Source organism: Gymnogyps californianus, chromosome 13 (assembly GCF_018139145.2).
Source record: "Gymnogyps californianus isolate 813 chromosome 13, ASM1813914v2, whole genome shotgun sequence".
Classification (NCBI taxonomy): domain Eukaryota; kingdom Metazoa; phylum Chordata; class Aves; order Accipitriformes; family Cathartidae; genus Gymnogyps; species Gymnogyps californianus.
In genome coordinates, this window is record NC_059483.1 from 8,369,152 (window position 1) to 8,389,229 (window position 20,078).

At 45.6% G+C, this 20,078-nt stretch overlaps 1 protein-coding gene across 3 annotated transcripts in view; it reads left to right on the forward strand.

Moving 5' to 3' along the window:
* The window catches only part of ADAMTS9 (ADAM metallopeptidase with thrombospondin type 1 motif 9), an 87,059-nt gene that overhangs the window by 48,859 nt on the left and 18,122 nt on the right, over nt 1–20,078 (forward strand). For all 3 annotated transcript variants that reach the window (XM_050904954.1, XM_050904955.1, XM_050904956.1), the window contains exons 29-30: nt 12,805–12,972; nt 18,149–18,322. In XM_050904954.1, the coding sequence (XP_050760911.1) occupies nt 12,805–12,972; nt 18,149–18,322 (342 nt within the window). The remainder of the gene's footprint in view (nt 1–12,804; nt 12,973–18,148; nt 18,323–20,078) is intronic.

The following is a 20,078-nucleotide window of genomic DNA, read 5'->3' on the forward strand; positions in this document are numbered from 1 at the left end:
AAAAAATTTAATCTGACTCAAAAGCACTTTATAGGAAAAGAAAAAAAGAGGCCTGTTTGTAATGTATTGGACTTCCTTAATTGTCATGGTTTGAAAAGTCGTCTTGCTAAAACGTAACAGCACTCTCGTTTCTACGGGTGCTTTCAGTAACACGGATGCCTTCAGTAACGCTCCTCAATATTTTTATCATACCTCAGTGAGTTATGCAATAGCCATAAAACTGCTGAACTGGTGTTTATACGGTGCTTCACCAGTACAAGGGACAGTGATATGAAATATTTCATTTGAGGTGCTAACGTATCACTTGTACACTGATATAGTCGGTGCTAAAAATGAGCGAGGTGAGCTAAGCAGAGCTAGCAACGCGTGCGGTGGCTTCCCCGCAGAATTACCGGCTCGGAGTTGCTGCCAACCTTTGTTACCTGTGCTGGACCATTTGCAAGAACCAAAGGTGTGGACAGAGTTGTGTTGCATTTTGGTGTCGCTCAGCATTCAGCCTCTTCACAGCTGTTCAGGAGCAGGTTCCAGGGCTGCGTCTGCTCCTCTGTGTTGGAAATGCAGGGTGCAGTCCTGTATTTTGGTTTGGGTTTGTTTTTTGGTTTTGTTTTTTTTTTTTTTCACCCAGGAAAAATTCCCTTGACTCTACTAAGTCATATTAACCTTGATGGGTTGTCCTTGCTCGGTCTCCTGGGAGCGGGTGGGATGTCGGGCAAACAGGCAGAGGGCAGGGGCATCCTATCCTGCCCGCAGCATCTCCTCCCGGCTGCCTGCGGGGCTCGCAGCCCCCTGGCCTCCCGCAGGTGAAGGGGCTGCAGAGCTGAGCCCCAGTCGTTGCCACAAAGTGACTTGATTTTTCAGTCTTATTACCGAGGTGTCCTTTGGCTCTGACGTGGGGGACCCCAGAGCTGTTTGAAGACTGAATTGTATCTATGGGGTCAACAGGGCTTCGTGTCCCTCCTGCAAAATACTCCACGTGTATGTCTACCTCGTGCTACTACTGTAGGTAGTAACTCCAAATTTTTTTCCTTTAGTGTGGTATCACCTGGATTTGCTTTAGCTCTGTCATCGGTTGCAAACATCATTCTGTAGCTGTACATACTTCATCTGTTGGGATGGAGTGTCACTACCGTATTTTTTTGTCACTTTTGAAACAAGAGTATAGTATTAGCTGAAACTTTTCAGCAGTATGGATTTATGTATTTATGTAAAAGTGTATTTATTTTTCCAATATTGTTATTTAATTTTATATAAATATTGCATACATTTACATTGTTTAATGTTAATGTTGAACAGTGAAAATTAAAGACAAGTAGAATGTAATCATAAATGAATTTGTATAATGATTTCTTGAGTCTTTTGCTAAATTAAGATCATATACTTAGTTTTAGTAACTTTTACTAAGTTTTCTGAAATGGTACTGCAATGTTCCATCTTTTGACTCGCTTTTCTTTTACTTCCTTTGTTCCCCAACAGAAACTGTCATTCTCAATAATTAAACAAACACAGTTAAAAGCGTATGAATTTTGACGTTTGGATAACTAATTTCTTGCAAGCATCTGATTGGCTTAGCTTTACTCAAGTTGCAGTGAAATTAGTACTATAAAATACATACAAATTAAAGCAGAGAGAGTCTGAAGAGTCCAACCCACAGTCCTCAGGTGAAATTCCACTGGGATTTTATACAGTAAACAAGTGATTTTATCTGGCTGGTTAAATCCAGGTTTTAAAGAGATAATTAAATGAATAAACAGATTCTGTACATAAACAATAATTTTATAACAGGAGACTGGTGAGATGCCTTGTCATTATAATGTATGTTCAAAGGGGATTTAAGAGAAGGTGACACTTTTATTTCCTTGCTTATTTAAGAACATATATTTAAACACTGCAGAATTGTACGCCATGTGATAGACCTGACCTTTTTATTAAAATAATGCTTTAGAAAACATGCAGAGACTGTCACCAGGATACAGAGAGTGTGTTTTCTCCTCTGAATGCCTTATGGTATGAATGCAGATCTCCATACACGCTCTCGAATGCCGAGAGGAAATCTCGCCATGTTCTCCAGAACGAGGGAGATGTTCGCAGAGTATTACCCATCGCTTCACTTAAAACCCGAGGCTGAACCCACTTCTCTTGGAGCAGATCTGCTCCTTGTAATAATCTCTGAAATTTTGGGTTTACCGTAATATCCAACTGTATCCTGATACAATTTATGAATAATGCTGAAGTAACTTGTTGTAGGCTTCTCATTCTCTCCAAGTTAGGAAATAGGCACAGATAAGGCAAAACTATTATATCTCACAGCACCCTGTCCTGGTTCAGTTGGGCGAGTCATTTGAGCTTCACTGCACTGGAACAGTAATCATTTGACTTTGACCTGTGGAAAATGGGTGGGCGGGTTTTGGATTTGTTTTTTGGTTTGGTTTTTTTCTAAAAAGTATTATAATTTTAAAAGTAAGCTGCTTTGTCAAGTACTTATCGCTCTTGGGTTTCAAAAGTTCTAGCTGCTAATGCAATGGTTGTGTAGCTCTTAGTGCCTGCAAAACGGCGGTGTGTGCTTCCCAGCTCTTTATCAAATAGGCAGAAATGCTGGTATCTTAGTCTTTGAGGGCTTTTTGATCTAACAATGAAGAATGGAAGCTTAGCTTAAAATAATTAGAATATTAGCTGGCTAAGCTCCAAACTCTTATTGTCGATGCGGATTCAGGTTTGGGTTAGGACAACATTGCTGTATCCCCTTAGCTGGAAGCTGGTGGCATTGACGGCTTTGCAGGGCTCTTCGGCTGCACGCAGGGACGTAGGTAGCAGCGAAGGGGCTCTGGATTCGGTGGGAAGCGGGAGGACTGCCTGGCCAACATCCATGTCAGGGAGCTGGCGCTCAGGAGTTTTAATCTTAAAATTGGTGTCAGCGGAAAGTTCAGGTTATTTGTATTTAATTCTGTCAAAGCCCCAACACGTTGTTTACAAAATGCCTTCCCCATGAAGCTGGCTGAATATAGGCTGTTCAACAGCAATATTCTCCATGTCGTTGTTCTGATAAAATTCTTAGCAGGCAGGATGTCAGCTCTTGCTAAGGCAGAAGTGATAACCAGGGGCAGATTTGGTTGCAAGTGTATATAACTGCTGTTCTCTTCCTCTCTCCTGCAGAAAATGAATTTGCTGTGACAGCAGCATTACTGAGCTGCTGTATGATTCTTTACACATGTTTTGCAATAACAAAGCCATCCTTGAAAATGAAGTGATAGGCACGCTGAACTCTTCAGTCACTCAGTGATTCACGTTGCTTTTTTCTGTCCTTCCTTCATATGATGATGGTTCAGGCTCTGAGACTGCGACAGCAAGTCTGTATTTCTCTGTAGTGACAGGTGTTATCAGAAAACTAATAAAAACAATCCTACCCGAGAGCCCATGGGGGAAGGACAAATATTGCCACAGCAGAGGAAGGCTGCATGTATGGTCCAGCACCCATAACCCAGGGAGAGGGATGCACTGGGTGGCTTGCATGCCTTTAGAAAAACAGGTAGAAATAGGTGCCTTAATGAAGATTTAATAAAGCTGATCCAGACCAAAATGAGAACTTGGTAGCCTATGGACATCCCCAGCCATCTGTCTGAAGCTGGCTCCGTCTCAGAGCTGTTTACTGTACGCTTAGGCTGGCCCACCAAGGCTGCTGTCCCTCTTGGGTTCCCGGCTGCCTCCCCTCTAGGATCGCTCAGACCGACTGACTCCAGGGACTGCCAGTTTGGTGTGCTGATGAAAGGCAAGAAGTTGTCTGCTTTGGTTCCCCAGTCAGAAAAAGGCCTTTGACAGTGCAGCCCTCTTTGCTTTTGTTTAAAAAAGCAAACCAGAACCGTTTCAGGCCTTTCCTGTACTCCCTGCTGTGTGACACCCATCCAGAGCATCCCACCACCAGTGCCCAGCTTCAGCCACCCTCCAAAACTGCACATCTTGGGGTCATAGCTGGGAATCCACCTATTCGCTGCCTCGTGCTCTTCTCAGAGCTCGTCCCAGAGGGTAAATGCAGTTGGTGTTTTTGTTTGAAGAGTTTCAGGCTGTTGCTCCTCTGGGGCAGCAGTGATGGATGCTCCTGCAGCTCTTTCCTCAGCTCAGTGCCCGCTATCTGTGCTGAGGCTCAGAGCCACAGCTGGTGGCTCCAAGCCAGTTACAGGTGGGTGAAGCCAGTGGTACCCAGCTGCCTGGTAGAGGAACATCACTTTATTCCTCTCTTGCTACTCTGAAATCTCCAATTTTTGTTTTCCTTTCCATTTTTGTTGTTTGCCTATCATCACCACCTTTCATTGCTACTTCTGTTTCTCCTGAACTAAGGAGCACTATATAGATACACTTTTGCTATTGGTTCTGCTCTCTCCTATTTGCTAGTGTTGATGCTCCATGAGCAAGAAAACAACCATCGAAGCCCGTCTGCTACGCTGCAGGTGAGGGACCACCCTGCGGCACTGTGTGCTTAACACTGAGCCTGCACTTAAGTGCTTTGCTGGGTCGACTCCTCGCGGGACTGATTTCCTGCAACTTCATGCTCAGCTGTTGCCATCCACACTCCTCCCTTGCAGGCACCCATTAGTCTTTGTACCTGTTGCGATCTGACCTGGTGGTTAAATCTAGGGTCTTTTAGTCTGATGGAGAAGTAAAAGCACTGGGCAGCAGTGTCCCGTCTAACCTCCCTAATCCAGTGACCAAATGTCTTGTGACAAGAAGTACCAGGGTAATGAGCTGCAGAGAATGGCCAGTCTCGTCTGCTTGCCTTCAGTAGCCTCTCCTATTGCCACTGCCGGGACAGACATGAGCTGGACCAGTGGTTAGACTCAGGAAGGTTATTTTCTTGTATCTTGAAACTCTTCTCTTCCCCCCAGCCCCCAGGTGATGCATCTTTTCCCAAGTCCCTCAGTGCACCTTCCCACTCAGAGCAGGTAACTCCATTAGTATTCACTGATGTTTCTTACCATGCATAGTCCAACCCACGCTTCTGTCCGAACTTACTGTAAAATACTTGCCTTTCTCCTCCCAGAGAAGCACAGTGGCCGTTTGGCTGCATTTGGTGTGCCTCCATGGTTGCCTTTTTACACCTCCCCTCTTACACATTTTCTCAATGAGATGGTCGTTTTCTAGGCTGTGCACAGCTGGCCTGCACTTGAACAAGAAGTGATGGGACTGCTGTTCAGCGATGACTGGCTTCAGTCTTTGCATCATGGGTGGCCCATCCATGGCTCCTGACTTTGTAAAGTCTGTAGACCTCCTATACAAGCACATACGCGCACGCTCACACACACAGGAGAAACAGAGCAATAAATAAGAGGGCAATTGCTGGGAACATTTGTCTCCCAAAGCACTGGCTTTGAGTGCAGTAGTTGAAATATGCATTAGACTGCAGGGGACACGTTACAGCAGTAACAGGCTTTCAAGGATGAGCTGCGAAGTTCAGCATCTTCAAGCAGATCCCTGAGCTGGGCATTCAGAAGTATGCGTGCATTTTTGCCCATATTCCAGATTCACACTGTATACCCCAAACTACAATAATTGCTGTTGCTCAGATCCTAGGGATTGTAGCATTTAGAAACAAGGACGTATGATGATGAGTGACACTAAGCACAAAGACATGTACTGTGTTTCTAACTTTCCTGGTGAGTGATTTGTGCAGTCATTAAGGAAAAATGATGTAGTCAGTCTTGTTCCAAAGGCACTTAATGCTCTATTCATGTTTTAATTTTTACTAGCTCACAGGGGAGGCGAGTGAGCCAGCAGCATGGATGAAAATCTGTCTGATGCCCAAGACCGTATGCAGGCTGACAGTATTTGATCCCTAGTGCATTAAGCCAAGATTTTTCTTTATAAAACCAGGGAGCAAGAAGCAGCCCAGTGCTCCTACAAACCCCCAGTGTGATGCACACCTGTGAAATAGGGCTGACATTCCTTGGAGAGCTCTTTACTTCGTGTTTCACTCCATCCGACATGGAGAAATCCTATTCTTGAATGAACTTCTAAATGGCATTATAATATAACTGTTCATAAAAAATATGAAGTGTCAGTTAGCCTAGGCTGCTTGCTGCTTCAATTGCTACTCTCTTAAAAGTGCCACAGCATGGAAAATAGGCTTCATCAGTGCCTTCCACATCCCATTATACCAACATCCTTGGGTAGCTCACAGATCTCCTCCTAATTTGAGGAAATGCCATCTAACGCTTCCCTCCCTGGAGAGACCTGCGGTGGCTATTTGGGGTTTTTTGCTTGTTTGTTGTTCAAGTTAAATAGCGTGGAGCAGGCCAGGGACGCAGCTTTTAAGGCAGCTTTGTGTGTTCACAGCCCTGCTGATTTCTGTACCTGGTGAAGTCTTTGTACGGGATGTAACAACAGGGCGGGTGAAAGGGGGGGAAAAGGTGCTGCTTACTAGGTGGTATGCCGTAGAAGAGGACATGCATGGCTTTTCCTCCTGCTGCAGTTACCTGCTTTTCTCCCACATATCTCGTGAGGTTTCCCAGCTCAGGGAAATTATTGTATTGACTTCAGCGCTCAGGGCCTTAAATCTTGCAGGAGTTAAAGAGCCCAAGAGCATCCTTTCCTCTGGGCAATCTGTGCTGCTGGAGGAGCGGGCTCCAGGCACACCAGCTTCTTCCCTCTGCTGCAGCAACACATCAAGTTGGACCCTTTTCTTTGAGAAATTTTCCTTTTTTTTTTTTCCTTTTTTTAACCTGTTGTGAGACATCATCTGAGGTCACTCGCCAGTCTCTGCAGCTTGGTTCGGCAGCGGGAAGGTGAAGGTTTAGTGGATTGTTTTATTTCTCCCTTTTGCAAATAATCACTTGGGAAACTCGGTGCCTCTGCTGCCGAGCTGAGAGCAGGGCAGCTGGAGGATGGAGACCCTACGTGCACTGCAGAGCCAGGGCAAGGCAGCATGGATGTTCCCTCTCGCCCGTGCCCGGGGCAAGGAGTGCTCCTCGGGGACACTGGGGTAAAGCCTGCTCTTGTGCACACCAAGGGCTGCCCTCCGGCTCTGGGAGGGCTCCTTGGGACATTTCTAAAGGGTTCTAGACAATGCTTACAAACATACTTGGACTGCACGCTCCAAAATCCCTAATATTCATGTCTCTCTTTCAATCCTCCCATTTCGCTGGGGAGTCAGCATGGATTAAGCATTTCTAAAGCCTCTTTCAAACTGCAGTGCAATGCTTCAGTGTTTTTTGCTCAGGTTTCTGGTCCAGCTGCTCTCCTTTGAATGTAGAGACCGCTCTTCCCTCTTAAACGTACGAAAATCAGATATATTTTCTGGCCTTGTACTAGCTACAATTACCAGGACCACGCACTCTCAGCAGCTGTGTGTGTTAAGGTATGGCTCCCTCCTACAGTTTTGCAGGAAAGGAAAGCCCAGCTGGGTGAATCCTGCCCTGCACGCCACGTTCCCACCCCATGGGCACGGACTTCTCACCGTGCCAATGCAGCCGGGCGTGAGACCGCGCTAAAACAGATTGGTGGAAGGAACAGGGTTTCAAAGCAGCAACAAATATTTCCTAAATGTCTCCTAAAGTGCTGCAGCCACTGGAGAAACCATAGCATGGAGCTGCACCCTTATTTTAAGCCTGTTGCTTGTCTCACTGAAGCCAAGGGAGTTACCTGCTGAAGTACCTTGCTGTTGTGAAGCTAATTAAGTTAGTTTGGATGCCACAGAGCCTCTGTTGCTGGATAGCACACAAAGGGTCAAGCATTTTAAGACTTCTAGTAAAGGTTCAGCTGGTGAGGAACAATCCAGGCTTTCCTTGGTGGTGTGTCTTCTGACGTTCTTTGTGCTCAAGAGGCTTCAGAGGTACAGAAGTCACACGGCTGTGATTTCAGCATCTGATAGCAGCAGTGTAAGTTATAGTAAGAGCTGATGTAAGCTAATAGGATGCTGAAATGTAACTATGAGGGTGCATGGTTGGACTCTGCTTGTAGTTGGAGAAGTCTGCTGACATCCAGGAGCGCAGCCCCTCACGGAAAGGGGGTGTAAAGCATTGTAGGGCTCTGTCATTTTTCTGCTTTATTTCATCCAGCACATGTTTCAGCTCAGATTGTTGGAAAGGATGAACGAAGGCTTACTTACGAGCGCTTACTTTCCATATAATCCTTAACGTGTGGAAATCTAAACCTCCAAGGATTGATTTTAATTTCCTCCAAAAAGTTGCTCCTGGCAGAATCTGATAAAACCGTTCTTAGTCTAATTCTTCCCAGCCCTGCCCTTGGTGAGCTATCGGAGCATACCTATCTTTGGGAATTCATTTGGTGATCACCGCAGCTTGCATTCATTATCTCAAATACCTCCCAAATCGTCGGCTGATGCACGGGGGGCCTGGAAAAGCGGTCTGACAGCATTTTCGGAAACTTTTCACTTTTGGGGGAGAATGTCCCCAGGTTCTTGCTGGTGGTTTGCTTTTCTGCCCCGTGTTGAGCTGCCCCTTCAATGCACAAAGTTAACGAGAAGCAGAGCAGCTCCCTTTCTTCTTGACTGCTCTGTACTGCCTCTTTCTTTTCACCAAGATTTGCTCATTTGTGCCCAGGGCTGTTGAGTCCTTTTGGTGCCAGACCGACCTCACTCCCAGCCCTCAGCCTAGCAGCGGCACAAGGTCCCAGTGCAGACGAGCGGGTCATGGTCTCCCACAGGAGGGTCAGAACCTGGGCCCAACCAGCCAGAAATTTTGTACAAATGTTTAAGAGCTTTTGGGGTACATATTCTGTTTTTTTTCATGCTACCAGCCCAGTGAATCAAGTAGCAGCCTTTCTATTTTAGAGAGGTCTTAAAGAACAAGATGTACCCTCATCTTCCAAAATATCAGAATAAGAAATGCAGCAAGGGTTAGTTTAAAGCAATTTGTATGTACTTGGTAAAACAGAATGATCTTCGTCATTCCTGAACTCTGAAACAGAAAACAAATTTTTGTGGAAACACAAACACAAGCTTGCCGCTGCACTGGAGCAGAGTGATGCATTGCAGGAGAGATTTAGCATCGTGTTCTGACCTTTCTGGAAACAGTTGATATGGAAATATTTTTGTCGTATTTATTTAAACGTTTTTCTTGCATTTATTTAAACTAGGCAGTATATTTATTTGAAGAAATCAGCAGCATGCCAATCCCTGGTTCTTGGCATGTTAACAAAACTAATCATGCAATAAACATAAAACCCTTAGATCTGTGCTCAAATGCTTTGATCCTAATGCTCTTAGGAAAGTCCTTTTGTTCTTATTCTCGATGTAATGTACCAGGTGTGACTGTGGTGGTTTTAGGAGATAGTAAAGATAATAACAAGAGGAAGGTTTACTAGAGTCTTTAGTGTAATGGCTATAGCTGATTTTTTGAAATAGTATTTCTCTATTATTTTATGTGCCACAATCATCTTGGGTTTTTTTAAGAAACAACACAATGTGTTGTTTTCGCACCATCTTCCATGCCTGGCTATCCTCCCGGGTTCACCCACGGGTGCTGTTTGCTGCCATGCCTCAATCGCAGGCTGGAAACAGCCTTTCAGAGCAATGTTTTCCCGCACTTGAGTGGAAGCAGAGGCGGGTTGACTATGGGCATGCCCAAGTGCACGTGATCCTCGACTCTAGGAAGCTGGTTAGTGAAAAAAGTCAATACAATACCTTGGCTACACCTTCAGGGCTGGATCCAGAGGCAATTAAAACCAGTAGAAGTCTTTCTGTTGACTGCAAAGAGCCTTGGATGAGGCTGCTATTCCACAGAGAGCCACCTGTCCATCCCCAGTACTTGGAAGTATTTTCTATGGAGGGTGGGGGATAGGAAAGAAAGGAAAGAAATCAAGAAAAAGAAAGAGAAATATGAAAGGAATGGTTTCATCTGTGCTATTCAAATGTTTTAAAGAAGGCAATGTCAAAGCTTACCTCGCTATGGCACTGTTATTGATAGATACTGTAAGCGGGCGGCAGCGTTTGCAGCAATGAAGAGTCCTACTAATGAAATGCAAAGTTTCTCCAGGGTCCGAAATAAATGATGAGGCTGATGGCAGTAGCTAGGTGTATTGCTTCCCTAAGTCACATGGCGTTGAGATGAAGCCCACTATTAAATTATTTTCTGCATGTGGCTCACATATGCTTAAAATCTACGTGCCAAATAAAAGTTGGAAATACCTGAGACGAATTAGAAGGCAGTTATGAAGTAGACTCTTTGCAAAGGAAATTTTCAGTCTCTGATACTTGGTTACGTTAGATTATTCAACCTCTCTCTTCTGTCCGTGCAAATGAGATCATAACTCACATGTGCATGAAAGCAAATGGGTGGTTTAGATCTAAAAATGCACAGCTGCCTAACTTTGATTTATATTAAAGACAGATATAGAAATTATTAATTCCAGCATCTTGGAAATTACATTTAAGTATTAACAAAATTAGGCAAATTATGCCTCAACCTCTGAGTGCACCAAGGTATGCATGCAGTTCTATCGTTTGATCATGGGATGGCGAGATAAATGTCATAATCAGGCTCCATGCCAAAGTTAAGCAATTTGTAGAAGGGGGATAATAGTTTTGGAAATGACTAGCACCGTATTATTTGTGAGATCAAAGATTTATCAACCAACTTCAGGTCCCCAGAAACGTGCTTGCGTTGTTGCACAATGTGGTTGTTCTTCCTTTAGAATAAGTAGTGGATCCAATGTATTTTTTAAATTAGAGAAAAGATGCGCTAGGCTGTACCGGCTCGGGATGTGGGGCAAGAGAGAGTCCTGATCAAGTCTGTGAATTTACTCTTCAGCTTGTCACAGTGAAGTGGCGTTAACCTGCATGGAGAGCGCTTACTGAGGGGCACTTGAATTTTTGCTAAAGTATCAGTGTTGGTATTTAGTTCAAAGATAGCAAATGGATGAAAGTATTAGAAGTTTACAACTGGGTTTGGCAGGATTTGACATTTCCTTCTTGCTGCTGACGTTGATTGCCTGGGGAGAGATGTAGAGAGAAGGAAAAAATGAACTTCTGATGAAATTTGAAGGCTTATAAAAATAGGATAACATTAACTCAATCTTTTTTCTGTTGACACTAAAGAAAAAAGTGAAGTTTATGAATCTGGGTAACTCGTGAAAGTCTTATTTTAGAACAAGGGGCAGCATTTCCTCTGTTTCTCCGTGCAAGGTTGAATGTTGCTCGACGGGGTTTTTGGCCTACCTTGCAATTGGAGCTGGGCTCAGGAAAACTCAGAGGCGGCCATCCCTGCCGCTGCCTCGGCTGGCTTCCCCGCCTCTCGCGGAGGAGCATCATTAATGGCCCTTAAACCCTATCGATCGCAAGGGACGTCAGGTACCTTTCGTCAGTCTGTAACGGTCTTGCAGCAGGAAAACAGCCTTTTTCAGAACATCGCTTATGCAAGCTTTTAAGCAGCAACATCTGATCTTAGGAGTTACATCCATTTCTCTCCACGTTGGTCTGAACTTTTCAAGTTCGGAGCAAGTTACTGCTCTCTTGCTGGTTCTTTGTGTACCTCTTAACACAATAGGGGCTGAATGAGTTGGAAGTAGTGCTGTAATTTAAAATAATCACAGCTGTCAATGCATATGCCAATTTCTATTCTAATGGGTCTTCCAGAGCTGCTACCTATATAAATTGTAGGTTTTTAGGTTTCAAATGTATTCGTAGACTGGGAAGAGCTTGGGCTGTAATTTATTTCTTAGGAAATATACTGATGGAGTGGCTCCAAAACGAAGGAGGAAGCCTCATCTCTGCATGTTTGCTGCATTCTGAAAAGAAAGCAGAACATTTTATATTGAGAGATGGTTGAACCAGTGTGTTTGTGCTCAAGGATTAAACCAGGATGCTTGTGACGTAGCACATAATGACTTGCATAACATGTAATGAAGAAATTGAAGCTGAGTCTCTTGGGTGCATCATGCTGAGTAAGAGGCTTGTTCTACATGAAACTGTCATATTAAATTCTTGTCGTGATTCCAGACCCCTTTGATTCCTAAATCTTTTGGAGGAGACTAATCTGAAATCAAAGTGAAGTTGCTTGGGGTTTGCATGCCAGAAGTGGTCACATTTGAAAAAGCTCAGTGAACCTGCAGAGGGAGGTTGAAATTAGTTGCTTCACTACAAAGCTTACAGCTAACATACCTGCTGATTTGCTTTTTGCTTTGATTCTTCGGGCTCTGCCTTCTTGCCACCTTCTGAGTTGTTTTCAGAATGCATAAATCTTAAGGATGAGCATGTCCTGGTTTCAGTCTGTTTAGTAAAAAAAAAAAAAAAAAGTAATCAGTCTACACTGGTAAAACAAACATGAGCTTTAATACCAAGGACATGGAAAGTGCATTCTTCTCTTCTGCCTTGTTCTTTATGCAGTTATTTCCCTCTGTGAAGGTGTAGATGGAGCTTTACTCTCCTGATTTACCAACATTTGACCTCTCTTTGTACCAAGGCAAATGGAAATGGTTCCTTTCAAGTTCTTCTAAATAGATACTGAGGGCTCCTGCCTTGATCCCTGTAAGATGACTCTGCTCCTTTGAGACCAGTGGAGTGATGCCAGGAATCCCGCCTGTTATCCCTGCTGAATGTCAGCTGCTTTCTCTATTTCGATGTTGGCATTCTGGGGGGCTTTGACCAAGAATATCATGCAATATTAAGTGCAAATGGAAGCATTTCCAGCAGTTAAATTCTGCCCTTCCATATCCCCCCCAAGCTTTGTGTAGGCTGCTGGGGACCTGGGGGTGTGTTTTTTGCTCCAGTTAAAAGAAAATGCCCTGGGTAGCCATGGCCCATGTATAACCGTGTAGATGGCCCTGCGTGAAAGCTGATCTGTTGTTACTTTGTATTTACAGTGTTCTGTCTCCTGTGGAAGGGGCCAAAAGCATCGCAATGTGTACTGTTTGTCCAAGGAAGGGAGGCATGTAGAAGAAGACTACTGCAAGCACCTTGCTAAGCCTAACGTGCAAAAGAAATGCAGAGGGGGCAGATGTCCGAAGTGGAAAGCAGGAGACTGGGGACAGGTGAGACATGTTGTATACTCTTTTGCATCCTTTGATATTGTTCTTCCATCAAATTGGTTAGAAGGTGGTTTTCCTATCACTTCTGTCCTCTTGAATTTTTCAAGGGTAAAAGTTTTGGGCCAGATCCTCAGATGGTGTAAAACAGTGTAGCTTCATGGACAGTAGTGGAGCAGCACTGATTTGTACCAGCTGAAAACATGGCAACTTGCTTTTAGTGTCTATCTGAAAGCAAATTCCTTACTGTATATTTTAAGTTTCTGCTAGAAAAGGCATTAGTATATAATATTAAAGAGAATCCACTATTTATTCATGTTTTTAATATCATTATTATTTAAATATGTCACATCCCAAGCAAAATCTTCCTTAGTGTTGAGAAATCTGAAAGTAATTTTATTATCAGCTTCCTGGGAAAGCCTAAAGAATAATCAGAGCTGTTCATTAAAAATGCTTTTCACTACCTTTTGTTTCTTAACAAGCTCATCACTTGATTTTTCTTTGTTAAAGTCAGACACTGATGCATAGAGCAGAGGCTGCTGGAAATATGAAAGTGTTTGGAGTTATTAAGTATCTTGTTTGCTGAAAGCATACATTGAATCCTTGTTTTCCTGAAAATAATGTCTTTGTCATCACCTTGAATCTGCTGCATCACATTTTTGTCTCTGAACCTCACTTTTCCCTCTACCTCATTAGTGTGCTAATCAGCAGAATTATTGAAAATCCCAGACTAAATGAACTGTTAACTTGTAAAACATCATGTTCTCTTGTGGTCTGTCTTCCAAATTAAGGTACAAAACACCAGTTTTCACTGTATGCAAGTTCCCTGAAAGATAAACCATTAACATTGCTGCAGGCACACATGCAAATGTTAGGACTAGGACAGCATGCTGTTGTTTAATGTCGACTATTAAAAAAGACAATAAACCCATTGATGTTTTATGATTGTTTTCAGACTTGTATTTTTTTTTTAATGCTTACCTTTGTATTCATAGGATAGGAGTATTTGCCATTATGTGTGTAAAGGGCTACGTGTGCATTCACCATGGATGTTCAGTTACTTAGGTTTGGGTCCTTTACCCAAGGTATGCCTGGGAGCACCCAGGTAGCCCCGCGTAGCCCTGTGAAATGCACAGTACTGCTCCCATATTGGAAATTAAGTCAATATTATTACCTTTATTACCTGCAGGACCGAAACCTCAATTTTATACGGGAAGCTAGACTGAAAAGAAACCCGAGGCCATTAGATAGTCTTGTCATATCCAATTTGCATCTTATTTAAAGTGACTGCTCCCGAAAGCCATTTTTTACAGCTAATAATTGTAAACATAATAATGTAATGGTCTGTCGATTGCGTTAAAATACACTAATGTTAATTGATAAAAGTGTTTTAAAATTCCCAACATTCCACCGCATGATCGGAGTTAATTTTATGCAAGTGGAGAAAGAAACCCAAGTTAACAGGAGGATGAGGTGATTTATGGCCTGAGGTAATCTCTTGTGACTAGGCAATTAAGGAATATTTGTATGCTAATGATAAGGCTAAGAATAGGCAGAGCATTTCCAGGGGTAGCTCCTCAGCCCAGGTCCCTGATGCTGTATGTGCTCAGCCAGCCGGCATCTTGCTTGGGGAAAAAATAAAGGGGTAGAAACACTCATTCTGCAATATCGAACTGGGCTTTTTAAATCCACCTGAAACGCTCTGACATGGCTTCCTTGCATCCTGATCCTCACTTGTCCTGGCAGCGTTTCTTTGCCTGCGACAGATGAAGAGTTGGGGCTGTCAGAAGTTTGGAGCGCTGGCCGTGGCCGTCCCTGCGAGGGGTGCGCAGGGCTTGCACGGCTTTGCAAAAGATTTAATGCCTTAGAGCCGAGGTGGATTTAGGTGCTGAACTTCTGATTAAGACTATGAAACAGGCAGGGGTTTGGCATTCTGAATACCCAGTAGATCAGGATCTAAATGGGCACGGAAACTCCGTGTCACCTTCCCCATCACCGGTGCCACTGTTGAAAATAGGAGCCATGATCAGTTTGCACTTAGACACTATCAAAAAAAGCTTTCTGAAGGTCTAATTGCCTCTGAAAGATAGTCCCAAAGCTGAGCTGCTGTGAGCTGGCCGCCTTTTGTCCTGGGTAAACCAGCAAAAGTCCTGGGTAAACCAGCAATAAGTGAGAAATAAGAGGAGGTTTTCCCATAAAAGTGCATCCTCCTTGTCGCCGTATATGCACAGGACCTGTTGCATGTGCCTTTAGGGTTTTTTTTTTTTTCTTTTCCTTTTGGGAAAAGGAATGATTCAAAAAATCAGGATTAAAAAATACAGGAATGGTTAAAAATGAATCCCAGTCGCCAGCTGGCTAAGCTGGTGCTCCGCTTCCAGGTTTTTTTCTCTCTGGATGTTTTGTATTCAGAGGCTGGGTAATTCTTTTCTAGATTGTTATGAATCCACTTTCCTGCAGCAAAGCATTTTTAATATATCTGTAATAATCAGAAGGGAAGAAAAAAGGGTTTTTCTCCAAGTTTTAAATGTGCTTGTGTCTGCACGGAAACGTCAGATTTAATGTGTTTGCATCTCCTAAGTGGTATCAATTATGGCCATTTACCTTTCACTTAGCAAAAATATCAGTATTTATTCTGCTGTCTGATATTTACATATTTCAGCTACAGGCTGAAATCCAGCCCTGTCTAAAAACATAGGTAGAGCTTCTCCATAGCCGAGCTGGCACTCGGCAGTTTGGTGATTTGCTTTCTCAGTGGAGAAAGGAGCAGTCCTGGGAAAATGTATAGACTCCATTGAAAGGACAAACAGGCTGCCTGGCTCGTGGCATCCCATAGGCAAATATATAAGTACAGCAAAAGTTGGCTGCCCCCAAACTGAATGTCTTATGGCAGTGTCAGCCGGCTGTATTTCCCCAAGGCAGACACAGGTTGGCTGACCAGTATTCTGGATTAAAATAGCCAGGATGAAAATGGTGTTAAAACCCACCTTTTCTTGCTTCTATAATAGAGCATAGTGGTGTTATTTTGAAGCCAGCCATAAATCCAGCCAGCGCCACAGCAATACTGATGCTGCAGCACAGGCAGCAGGACGAAGCATCCCGCAGAAGGAGATGCCTCGATCCGCTGGGAAAAATCCTGTGGCCCCAACTCACCAACTTTTGCCCAAGCCGGGTGCAGCCGTTGCCCCCTCCTCAGCAGGACTCCGTGCTCTGGCCGCAGCAACACCCTGGGGTGGCTGGGTCAGCCCCACCGCAGCCCTCCTGCGGCCCCAGGGCTGGGCTCACCTGCAGCTTCACCTTCTCAGGCCGGGGCTGCGCTGGTATTCCTTTCTCCTGTGCTGTGGCTGCCCTGGGTGTCTGGCCACCAAGTGCGCTTAGGAAGCCTGTTTAGCTAAGAAAAGCCTCCCCTACGTACACTCTTGCAATTAGCCCAAGGAAAAGCTCTTTGCTTGCTTGCTCACTTGCAGGACGGGGGTTCAAATCTCTTCCAAGGGATGGTCCGGGACACGGCAGCCCTGGCCTGGGATCCTAGGGGGGGCTCGCTCCCCTACTGCAAGTCCTCCCACTGATTCGGTCGGGGTGCAGCATTTATCCTCGTGGGCTTACGCAGGGGCAAATTTTCACCCAGGCACGCAGTGAAATGAGTCTACGGCTTTGCCCGGTGCCCTGCACAGCCAGGGACCAACCTCCCTCTCCCCAAACTCACTCTGCCCGGGTGTCACACATGGCACAGCCCCCCCAGGAAAGAGCCACGGCGTGACTTGCAGTCCCTTATCGTAACATACCCGGGCACGTGCTTTTTAGGTGGGTGATAAATGCAAACCAAAAGGCGTTTCAGAGCATGGTATGCATCCTGATATATACGTTTCTCCAAGTTTGTGGCCGTTGTTCAGTTTAACTGTCCCCTATGGAATGCATAGGACAAACAGCGCCATTAATCACAGGGAGGCAGCGCAGCATATGGGAAGCGTTTGCATCACCAGTGACAGAAATCTCACTGCTACTCTTGAAAGTTACCCAAAAAAACTCCCACCCTCCTGCAAATATCTGAAGCCAGGGGAATATTCACAGTCAGCTTTTCTTTGGTCCTCTTGGCTTTATGGGGCATTTGGATAGTAAAGCAAACGGAGCATTACGGAGGAATACTCTGCAGAAGAGAGAATTGCTTCCCCGTTAGGCACCACTTAATTCCCTGCCTTAAGAAGGCTCGCTTTTATGGGTATTGCAATAACAGGCTGTAAACTTGTTTTCTTAGTTCCTGGTGTATTAATAAGGTTGCTTATATTAATTGTTAATTCAGCAAATGACTAGTCGTAATAGCTGTGTTTTAAATGCATATCTTTGATTTTTACATGCTTTCTTCTATAAATGCAAATTCTCTTTATTCCAAATCTGTATCGTATACTTTAAGATCTAGCAAGGAAGAATCCATACCAGAGGGACATTAAGCACTGCTAAACATATTACAGTGTGCAGTCACAACAGTAAGAAATGTTGTGCAAAGAAAAAACAAGCTGCTAAAAGCATTGTAGTGTAGGTAATAATTTGAAGATGTCTGAGAAACAGAGAAATTCAGGCTTTTCTTGCAATGCCTAGGTGTGGGGGAAATGTGCCCGCTGTATGATAAAGGAAATGTGAAATGCAGTTAATTTAAAAAAGACATGTATTTTCACAAACTAACAGTATGTCCTGGCTTATGTGCGTGTTTAGGTGCATGCTGAAAGAAATCCCCTCTCTATTGCTCCAGACGTTCTTCTGTATAATTCAAGCTTGCTTTTCATTAAAGTCCGCTCCAGTGACACTTGTGGCATTTGATATATTTTGAACTATTACTTTTTTGAGCCAAGTGCCTGAGAAGTAATATGCAGACCCTCGCCGCCTCTGGCGTGTTGTGATGCTTTAGCAGTGCCGCTATTTCCAGAGGGTTTTGCAATAAAAATCCTGGCTGGGAAATCCTGACCCCGCTGAAGCCAACGGCGAAAATTCCCGGTGGCTTCAGCGGAGCAGGGATTTCAGCCTGTCTGCTCTGCCCTTGCAAAAATTTCCCCTCATGCGATGAAAAGCCTCACCTGGAAGTTTGAACGCTGGCGTTAGAGCATTGCTATCGCTGCCGTTGAGCCCAGAGCAGAGGGCGAACCCCGGGAACTTACCGTGACCGCCACTCACCTTTTGTCCCTTCCTCCAGTGCTCGGTGTCCTGCGGCCGGGGAGTCCAGCGCCGCGCCGTGCACTGCCACAGCGGCACCCCAAAGGCAGCCGAGGAGGCAGAATGCGACCCGGCCGGCCGGCCCCCTCCGCAGCGGGACTGCCACCTCCCCGAGTGCCCCACGCACCGCTGGGCAGCCGGCGAATGGCAAGCGGTAAGCGGGGTCCCCTCCTTCGCCCTTCCCCGGGGTCACGTCACTTGTGCTCTCAAGCGTGCGGTGCGGGATGATGCTGGAGACGGGGGGCTGCCGAGGCCAGAGGTCGCTGCCGGAGGGCTGGGGTTTGGGGGTTGCAACCCGGGCTTGCCAAAAAAAAAAAAAAAAAAAGCAGAGGAAATGCTCGTGTGTGCTGGCTGGAAGGGGGAGCTGAGAAATCCCTCCGTAGGGTTAATTTATTGCTTCATGCTGCCCTGTGTTTGGCTGGGACCTATGCAAATATTGAGCAGGTTTTGGGTAGGGCGGATTTGGGTCTGTTCCCGGAGGCTGAGCCCTGCCGCGCTGCTCCGGCGGTGAGCCCCGTGCCTGTGGGTTTGGAGGAACTGGGGAACATTGGTAATTCCCGCTTTCCTGCCGCTTTACCCTGGCTCCTTCTGACAGCTCTCTCCTTTCACTGAGCTCCCGGTCCATGCTTGTTGCCAAGCCATGAGCAGCGCTGAGATAAGGTCTCCCACAGGAGACACTGTTTTTCTGAGTGACCGGGATGGGTCCCCAGCAAAATCAGCCCCTTAGGCTGGAGCAAGGGATGAAGCTGCTGCTCCGGTGGTTCAGGGAGCGACTCCGACTCACCTGCGGTGCGGGCAATGGGTGGGCCCGAGGCTGGTGGGGGGCAGGAGGACAAGGGGACTCTGGGCAGGAGGAAGGGGTCCAGGAGGAGCCCTCCCGTGGGGTGCCCGCAGGATGCCGTGGCAGGCTTCGAGTGTACAACAGGTTTTGGCAGAGAGAGTTCAGACCAGGCACCAAAATGATTATTTTCATTCTGGTTTCGTTCCATTTTTAGCCATCCCTGAGTGAGAGTCCTGCCCCAGTTCTCCTCCATCCCTATCCCACTGTCCCAGGCTCTTCCCTGCGGTGCAGGGACTGCTAGCCTTAGAAATGGGAAAGGCGATGGAGCAGCCAGCTCTGGGAAGCTAGCTCCTGTGTCACACAGCCCGCAGAAGAGGCTACCACTCCTATGGAGAGGATGTCCTCGTCACATAGGGAGAAGGGGATTGCCCATCATGGGCCCTCCATGGGGATGCAGGGGATAGAGAGGGGCAGAAGACCCCCCCACACACACCAGGTGCATCAGCCTCCCTGCAAAACCATTGCTGTCCCCAGTGGCAGGGCAGCAAGGGCTCGATCCTGCACCCTTTGAACAGCAAAAGTCTCACTGGCTTTGGAGGTGCATGATCAGAGCCTGATCCTGGTCACCCTGACACCTGCAGTGCGCAACTCTAGGGAGCAGAAGAAATATGAGTCAAACAGGGGCCCGGCTTTCATTGGCAGTCAGGCTGCTTTTATATTGCTCCTGCATGGCCCAGGGAGGTCTTGAAAGGGGACAAAATTGGTCAAGGTCCCTTCCCCTGCCGAGACAGTGTGAAGAGGCCACGGTGTAAATGCAAAACAGGGCCTCCTGCTCCGGTAACAAAAGATGGGGAGGCACCGTCGGCTTCCTGCTCAAAGTCTTGGTGTTCGCAGGCACTTCCAGAGCCTGCCTTTATTCTGTCACTAAAAAAAAAGAAAAAACAAGAAAGAAAAAAAGGGGGAGGATAGGAAAAGCAAATTTACTGATGAGAGAAAAAGCATCTCACGCGTGCAGACGCTGCGCAACTTGTCCGCTGCAGCAAGAAAAAATTCAAGGTTAAGGTAGCATCTGCTTGCCTCTCATCTTTCCTTCCCCACGAGCTCGTTCTTGGCTCATTACTGCGCGGAG